Source organism: Silurus meridionalis, chromosome 20 (assembly GCF_014805685.1).
Source record: "Silurus meridionalis isolate SWU-2019-XX chromosome 20, ASM1480568v1, whole genome shotgun sequence".
In the NCBI taxonomy this organism is placed as follows: Eukaryota; Metazoa; Chordata; class Actinopteri; order Siluriformes; family Siluridae; genus Silurus; species Silurus meridionalis.
In genome coordinates this window covers 9,952,428-9,962,061 of record NC_060903.1, presented here as the reverse complement: position 1 = coordinate 9,962,061, position 9,634 = coordinate 9,952,428, and the positions used below count along the sequence as shown (strand labels likewise).

General features: G+C 34.9%; 1 protein-coding gene across 1 annotated transcript in view; it reads right to left on the bottom strand.

The window, feature by feature from the left end:
- Positions 1-3,042: 3,042 nt before the first annotated feature.
- The window catches only part of ece2a (endothelin converting enzyme 2a), a 73,952-nt gene continuing 67,360 nt past the window's right edge, over positions 3,043-9,634 (bottom strand). The window contains exon 3 of the mRNA XM_046877224.1: positions 3,043-3,895. Within this exon, the coding sequence (XP_046733180.1) occupies positions 3,608-3,895 (288 nt within the window). The 3' untranslated portion in view covers positions 3,043-3,607. The remainder of the gene's footprint in view (positions 3,896-9,634) is intronic.

The window sequence follows — 9,634 nt, the reverse complement described above, 5'->3', positions numbered from 1 at the left end:
GGGGGTTAGTTATAACACTCAATTCAGGTTAATCTCCATGCAAACATTGTTCCTAAATGATATGAATACAGCATCACTCACTGCGCGTTTCTTTTTAACAAAGTTAGTTTTGTATATTTTTTGCATCTGAGTATTTATTATATATGGTCTCTGCTATTTTATTGTCTTAAAATGCAAAAAAAAAAAGGTTTGTATCTAGTAATGGATGACAGGATGGCACACCTGAAAGGGTTGTCAAGTCATTTAGTATCAGACATGGGGTTTCTTTTTTCTCCCTTCAAAGGGACATGCCGAATGTGCTTCAAGGTTTATTTGCACAAATCAATGTTACTACTATAAGTAAGAAATCGTATACTGTGACTTGAGCTTTATTGATTAATTTGTTAGAAAGCAACGACTTTAGAATCTACTGCATTGTTTACGACTATCCTCAAATAACAGTGTTATTTGAAGAGTTTCTGAGCATTATATCTATGCGTTTTGTTGTTTATTTTGTACCATTCTTATAAAGAAATTATGGTTTGTTGTGCATGAAACCAACTTTTCAACAACTGGCATTGTTTTATGAAGCAAAGAAGCAACAAAAATGTAATCGCATTCTGAGAATGATTCATTGTATATTATGATGCCATTTTCACTGTACTTGGTGAATTAATAAATGGTGGGAAGAAATTTAGACTTTTTCTTGGATATTTTTCACTATTGTCAACATAGGATTTAGGATTTTTTCTTAAGGAAAAATATTCAGTCTCACACACTGACGCAATACCAGACGATCATGCAATGATTGGTTTTTGTATGTTGAGAGCTTGAATTAGAACCATATTACAATGCAGACAATAGTGTTACTAGCGGGTTGAGTCTGCACAGGGAGACTGTACAGGGTCAGAAACTGAAACTGATAAAAGGCTAGAGGATTAAAACACTGCATGAAAAGCTAAACATCGACAAGATGCATTAACAAGGTAGTAATGTGTAATACAGAGAGACTGTATTTTTTTTCTGCCTAGAAAATCTGTTCTACTGACAGCTACACATGTACTGTGTAAGGCCGGTGGAGATGAGGGGAGTGTGAGGTGTGTTATACCACTGTGAAGTGTAACATGTATCATAAACAAAGTTTATGATCAAACTCTTGATGTCACCCAAATGAGGATGGGTTCCCCTTTTGAGTCTGGTTCCTCTCAAGGTTTCGTCCTCATTACATCTAAGGGAGTTTTTTCTTGCCACAGTCGCCACTGCTTGCTAATCAGGGATAAACACACACTATTCACCTTGACTGTTGATTTCTGTAAAGCTGCTTTGAGACAATGTCTTTTGTGAAAAGCGCTATACAAATAAACTTGACTTGACAAAGTGAATTTTTTTATTTTACATATATTTACAAGTCAATAGAAAGTACTGTTTATATTTACACCCACATTTTGTACTATAAAAAATGAATAACCCAAAAATTAAACAAATACTATAATTAAATAGATTCATGAATGACTGCCTCCCTGTTGAAATGCTCATAAACAAGAAGGGTGTATGAAGTAAAAAACACAAAATGGAGTCATATTTTGACACCGAACACAGAAAAATACCTGGCAAACCAGCAGACTTCTGAATAATGAGACATTTTCTCTCAGTGATATGACACAAAAACGAATAAAATTTATCACAGTTCTTATCACTGTTTCTGCAGAATGCAAAGACTCTCTTTGGCAAAAGGTTTTAAATCTCTTTCATTTATTTATCTTTATACATTTCGTATTTATTGTTTTTAAACCATTATTTATTTTTATTTCATTATTTGATGAAATTAGCAGGGTTTTTTTGCATTGATCAAATCTTTATACGAATAATGCACTTGGAAAATAAATAATATTTTTATTTTTTATTTTTATTATTTTCTCACAACCATTCCACGTAGCCCTTCTCACAAGCTCAGTCAGGAGCAGAAAGCTGGGTAAACATAAAACTAGTGCGGTGGCTAGTGGTTATAAGAGAATACCCATCTTGATGCTCACTATAATTCTCTCTGACCCTCATATCCGCTTTCCTAAGTAGATTAGACATCATGTCCCACCTAAACCCCATAATTCAAAGCAGTCTGATGAGTTAGTAAAAAAAAAAACTGACAGGATCAGCTGATACATAATACCCACAGCTCACCTGATACAGCACTATAACTCAATGCTGCTGTACAGAAGATGAAAAGGCCTTTATGCAACTTAATGAATCATCACGCATCTCTGACTGATGGACTGCTCAGCAAAGCTTAAAGTTTAATAAGATAAATCAATAGCATTTGTTAGCAATTCATAGTATTTTAGCAATGTGCAGCTCACTACAATTTTTAACTACCAAAATCCTGTTTACAACTATTTAGCTGTTACAGTATAACATGTTAATCACTCCAAGGATTAGATATCTGAGTGCAGGTGTGCATGTCTCTACTACAATGCTCTTCAGGGACGCAGACCACCATTTTATTGAGTCATTATAGGTAACACTAAACAAGAACTGTCCCAAGGTAACTGAATCTTTTGAAGATATCAATGCAATTAAAACATTAAAGGATGTTTGACACCTGACTCTTTTGGCACCTAACAAAACCTAGTACATTTTCTCCCTTTGTTTAAGAATGAATGGTAAAGGAAAGAGGTTCAGGTTATTTTCATATTTTTTATATGTAACATTTCTAACATTGCACTTTAAAAATCTTTGCAGACTCTAGTACATAAAAAAATATACAAATTATACAGATTGCAGATTATTAATTAAGAATAAGATTTTGCAATACCAAAAGTCACTTCAAGGTTTCTGGTTATATTTTGGCAATAGATTATGTAAAGTCATGGAGTAAATCTACTTTAGCTTGTATCATTTAAAAATCTGTTTTATCATATCAAAAGTGTCACTTCTTCCAACTGAAAGATGAGGCTAAACTCTGCAAATCCTGCTCTGATCTGCAGTACATCAGCACAGGAAGCGCTGAAATGTGGGCACCTTTTTCCAGCCTTTAAAAATAGCTAGTAATTAGATTTCAGAGGAAAATTAAAAATAAATGATTTCTGGTTTATTAATCATTGTTGCTAAGACCTGGTGGCCAGTACAATATTTAAACCTCATTTACAATAGGAAAAATCTGCGCAGACACACACACCCCGTTTCCTGAAAATGGCTAAATGAATTTTGTTGTTTGGTAATGCATCTATGACCGGGTGACCTCTATGTAAACATGACAAATGAGTTCAGCTTTTTCTCCACAAAAAAGAATCCATGAAAAGGGCAAGGAGACAAGCAGGAGAATATTTTAAGACTATGTTTGAAAAATTCCCTCACATTACAATATTATAAATTTAGCAAATGTAAAAATGAAAACCCTACATTCAGTAAAATTCATACTGTCATGAACATTGCATAAAATATTATGAATGCAAATTCACATCAAAAGCTAAAAGTATCTCACATGAATACAATGCATTTGTACAACTCTAAAGTGTAATGTCTTAAGAACCCGAGATTTTTCTAATCTAATTTCTAAAATCATAATCCATAAAACATTGGTACAGTAAATCTATAGTAAAAACATAAAAAGTTAGTCATAACATCCAGGCTTTTATAGGCCAATGTTACTGAGGAAGTCTTCATTTTCAACCTCCTGAAATATGACCACTTTGGACAGGTCTTCTGTCTGGGACTGCGCCCTCCTCTCCAATGCAGCATCTTCTGGGCTGAGCTCCTTCCCTTTGGAAAGGACATAAAGGAAGTAGTGGAAGCTGTCGCCATAGTGATAGTGGTTGATGGACCAGCCGTACTCTTGGCGAGCGTACAATTTCTTCCTGAAGTGTGGCTGTGCAAAAGTCACTGAGACAAAACGACCCCCAGGCTTCAGGACCCGACTGATCTGTAGAAAAACAGGAGATGGAAAAAATGTTGAGTCATCAGAAAAATATATCTACAGATATCTACCTACCCATATCTAACTACAAACAGTATCTCTCAAAAGTGAGTACACCCCTTACATTTCAGCAAACATTTCATTATATGTTTTAAAGGGACAATAGTATAGAAATGAAACTTTAATATATTTTACAGTAGTCAATGTGCAGCTTGTGTAGCAGTATAGATTTACTAAAAATAACAACACAGCCATTACTGTCAAAATAACTGACAACAAAAGTGAGTCCATACATAATAAGTAATCCATACTAAGTGAAACATCAGTTTAAGATTTTTTAAAATAAGAAATGAGTCTTTGTGTGTCATACAACAATTAGTTATGAATCATCTATTTGCCCTAAGGGACACATAAGGCATAAGACATATTGAGTGAGGATAAGGACAATGAATGGTTACAATAAAAAAATAGAAAAAAGGAGAAAAAGGAAAGAGACTGAAATAGGACTATTTGTATCCTTTCATTTTTCGTGAAAACGAAAGCATGCCAGGTGTCTAAACCTGGAATCCAATTAAAATAATCTTCAAAATGTTCTCGGATGCCTAAAAACCATTTTAGGACAGTAGAAAGTCTATGTCTTCTTAGGGAGTTCTTCATACCACAAGTGTAATTACCAAATAAGAAAGTGCACTTTGTCCTGTGATTAATCATTCTATGTAGTTATAATGGACCACCATACTCAATGTTATTGAATTTACCAATATAACAGGATATCTAACTTCTATATAAAGTCTTTAACGTTGTGAAGACAGGAGAGACTGGAACTGACTAGAACAGTAACAAAAACTATTTTGCTTTGGGACCCAATATCCAAATATTTGAACATGTGACTTGATTCCTGAATTACTGTTAAAACTTTAATCACAATGAAGTCCAGAGAGCTATCTTTAGGAGAAAAGCAAGCCACAATGAGACAAGAAGGAACATTGATCAGAGCAAATCCACAAGTATTGGGCATAGAAAGAAAAATGAAAGAAACCACTAGTGTACAAGAAAACAGAACAAACAAGTCCTGATGTTCAGCAAGTACATCTATTTGTGATGATCACATCACATTGTTCTGCCCATATTGTGTAACATAATGCCTTCACCATCACTTCCTACCACAGTACTTATTTTTCCACTTACTCCACATATAATTAACTTGCTAACGCATACGTAGTTGCATTTTGTGCATTAAAATTGGATTTGAAAAGTAATGGAAATGTAATGATCTTGAGGTCTATAGAATTAATCTCTTGGGCTTCCCAGGCATTAACAATTAATAAATACAATGAAAAAATAAATACAAATACAAGTCAACAACAGCAGTTTACTTCATTGGTTCTTGAAGAGTTTTAGCTTAGCCCAACTCTAAAGCTTAAGCAGAGATCGTTTGTGATGATGGGACAATACTTCATTCACATACTTCTTAGCAAAGGCAAGAAAGCTCAAACACACACAGAGTTCTAAATGCGCCCCTTATTATATCTTGACCTTGACTGTACAACACTCACATTTACACCAACAATGCAATAGATGTAATTTTCCTCTTAATCCCTCATTATGGAGGACAGACAAAAAAGGAGAGTGTAGAACAGCACTTGACATTTACCAGCTATTATTTTCATTAAACTTACATTAACGTCTTTGTTGAGTGCAATTTAAGTGTCAACTCAAGACTTCCAGATGCTTTATTACATCAACTTGTTGCCAGTGTGTATGACAGAAACATAACAGTGACTATGGAATCCTCCTACTTCATTCCATCTGGTTTAATGTTACTTGCTCAATGTCAGATTTAAAGTCACCTCCTAAACTCGATGTTGCCTTCCTAAAAATCATATGAATTTATTGTTAACAAAAATACAGCAGAAGTCAGAATTGTATTGTTTACTTTATATTTATGCCTAATCTAGTCTGAGTGTTTGGTCCCCAAATGCCCCCTTTTTCTAATCTAACCAAAGAACCCAGTTCCAGTAGAGACTCTAACAAACTCCAGTCATTTTTTTTTTTTTTTTTTTTATGAAAGAAGATGATATATCCGGCACACATTCCAGTGGGTTGGCATGGTGGTTGTGTCTAATTACAGATTATTTACTTCAATGATGCATTAAAAATTGAAAAAAGAACAAGAAAATGTGTGTTATTGTGTATTATTCATAAATAAATGCTATTTTTTACTCAGTAGATCCTTTTTTGTTATAAAACTAAGGGAAATGTTGTATCTGACTCGAGGGAATGCAGCTTTATACTGTTATTACATGGAAAAACCCTAAAATAACAATTGACTTGGTTTAGAAATCACAAACCATCAAACTTCTTCAATAACTTAAACTCGGCCAAATTGTCTTTGAATCTTCATGTTTTACTGCGAATAATAGCAAACAAAATTAATCTTCCCTCAGTCTGCAGCTCTCTGACTGTGGATTACATAACATTTGAATTACACAACTCCACTATCCTTCACCAGACAACACACACTGCAGGACCAAATACATTGGTGTGCACACATGCAGCAGAACAGCAGGGGATTTATCCCTCAGCATGCTTGTCACTGGATTCAAGTTGAATTGCAACGACAGTGTGGAAAGATCATGTATTATTTCTTTAGATTAAAAGGCTAAACCTGTTTTTTGCTTGTCTGCCTTCTGGTATGATGTGTTTCAAACATTCTGTCTTTGCAAGCTATCTGAAATGACTCGGAAGAAACCTGCCTCCTCTCTGCTTCCTACGCAATGTTACCATGGAGACTGAAGTTTCAAGCTCTCTATCTAGTCCACAAAAAAATCTAAAAACAACAACAATGGATGAAAAGTTTCCTTCTCACATGAGTCACATGTCTACTTAAGCAGCTGCAGAAAAGATGGACTGTTAACTTGGTGGTAAAACTTACGCTTTTACTAATTTGGCATACATCTGGCATTATTAACTTCGATTCAATGAAGAATTCAGGTGGGTTAGGATTTTTGCTGCAAAATTTATATTTAAAAGTGAAGATGATGGACTCCTTAATAGCAGCGTTCAGTCTTATGATCAGTCTAATTTGGCACTGCTTTATTACTTATTGGCCTCCTCTTCCATGTAAAGAAAAATGACTGATAAGCCTGTTGTAGTTATCTATTTGAGTTACAATCAGAAATGTAGCAATATTTTTTAAAGTCAATTGTTATTTGAGAGTTTTTAATACATTTTTTAAAAAACAGTGAAAGACAGGACACATGAAACATTCTGATTTGCGTAGACCTATAGGTAAAATGGAAAAAAATAGCTCTCATGATCTTTAGTCGTAAGAGGCAGAACTGATGCATACGAGGGAAGGTCACTTTAATGTATTTTGTAAACACTGTGATGTAGTTAATGAAATGTTATTACTCATATTATCCAACCTCAAATTTTTGTCTTTGCAGGAAATCTGAGGACAATTGTTAATGTGACAGTCCAAACAGTGACATTCAGGTTCATTTAGTAAAGTTCAGTGAGCAGATTAGTGCTGCTCAGTCAGTGGCAAAGCTGCTTTTTTGGGACACAAATGCGCAAATGAGTGATTGCAGAGTTCTGGCCAATAACCACAGAATGTAAACTAAATACATAGGTTTAAATTCAACATTTTTGAACATCAGCTACCACATCTCCCCAGTCTGAAAATAACTTAAATTACTATTTAATCTACTTCTAAATGTGCCTTTGTTAGACAACCATGTCGAAAGTACTGGTGCTGCTCTAAGACTCAATAATCAAATATGACTGAATTCCTGTGACTTCACGGGACTAGAATCTGAATGAATTTAAGACTGAATGGTTAGAGTCAACTTTTCACTACACTCTAGATAATGTAGCTCCATTTAAAAGAAAAAAAAAAACAAATAAAAGCTATATGATCTACCACACACACACACACACACACACACACACACACACACACACACACACACACACACAGAGCCCCGTGTTTAACTAAATTAAAAGAATTTGAATAAGAATTAAAGGAGAGCCTCCTGAGCAATAGAAAATTCTCTTTGCACTATTACATAAGCATAATTGTTTATCCTAATAGAAGATAACAAAAATAATCCACAGCCACAACCATCTCAACAATGATCCGAACCATCCACAACCTACTACAGAAACATGTACCGGTACACAATGTTAAAAAGTAATTCTTTAAATAACTATATAACCATATGGAGTTCTCATCACTTGAACACTTCTTGAGGCTGCTGAGGACGGTCCCGCATGAGATATATGACATGTGATTACTTTGGATGGTACCACTAAGAAATAATGAAGATGGATTGCAGCTGAAACAATTGATATGTACTTCCTAAGTAAACAGTTTATAAAGTAAACAAAATAAAATTTTTCTTTCTCATATATACTGTTTAAAACCGGTTTAATTTCCTGCTCATATCATTTCAGGGAATTCTTCCTTGCAAACCTCTACTCTAGTTTGCCAAGTTGATACATTTATAGAGATAAATTTTCAATTTATATTCTGAACTTTTCTGTAAAGCTGCATTTGGACAACAGTGTGCTTTTGTTAAAATCACTATACAAGCATGAACTGAATATGAAATTTCAGTTATGATAAAATAGAATTATTGGGTACGTTTATCTCACGAGTTTAAGTGTCTCACCCTAAAGTCAAAATTAAGTTTATTAACTAGTAACTAATTTTCTCATTCTTTTCTCAAAAAGAAACGTGTGTGCTTGTGTGTGTGTAAGTGAGAGAAATGTATTTAAATAGGGAGAGAATTTGAAAGTTCCCTTGCATTCCCAAAAGGCTTCTGTAGTACTGTTACCATAACTGCGAGAAAATGGGCCAAAGAGAATGTGTGTGTGTGTGTGTGTGTGTGTGTGTGTGTGTGTGTGTGTGTGTGTGTGTATATATAAGTATCCCAGGTGACAAAAGTAGTAGTCAGGCAACTGCCAGAAGCTCTGGGTATCTGGGCCAGTGTATGTGTAAGAGAAAGAAACTAGTTATATAGGCCAGCAGTGGAAATATATTTTGACATCACCACTGTCATGGATATTTCTGCAGCTTCTCTAAAACACACTGATGCTCACAAGCTTATTTGCTCATATGCTAGCATTCTAGCATCATACAAGGTTTAGTATACCGCAGCATTTTGGCTACATTACATTGCCTACAGCCTATAAGGAGTTGTGAGTCAAAATGTTAGTGTCAAATATTAGATTGGATTAGATTAAACGTCATTGTTATTGTGCAGAGTACAGGAACAGGTCCAATAAAATACAGTATATATGTAAAATATACACATACAGTACAGACCAAAAGTTTGGACACACCTTCTCATTCAAAGAGTTTTCTTTATTTTCATGACTATGAAAATTGTAGAGTCACACTGAAGGCATCAAGGGCTTTTTGACCAAGAAGGAGAGTGATGGGGTGCTGCGCCAGATGACCTGGCCTCCACAGTCACCAGACCTGAACCCAATCGAGGTGGTTTAGGGGTGAGCTGGACCGCAGAGTGAAGGCAAAAGGGCCAACAAGTGCCAAGCATCTCTCGGGGAACTCCTTCAAGACTGTTGGAAGACCATTTCAGGTGACTACCTCTTGAAGCTCATCAAGAGAATGCCAAGAGTGTGCAAAGCAGTAATCAAAGCAAAAGGTGGCTACTTTGAAGAACCTAGAATATGACATTTTTCAGTTGTTTCACACTTTTTTGTTATGTATATAATTCC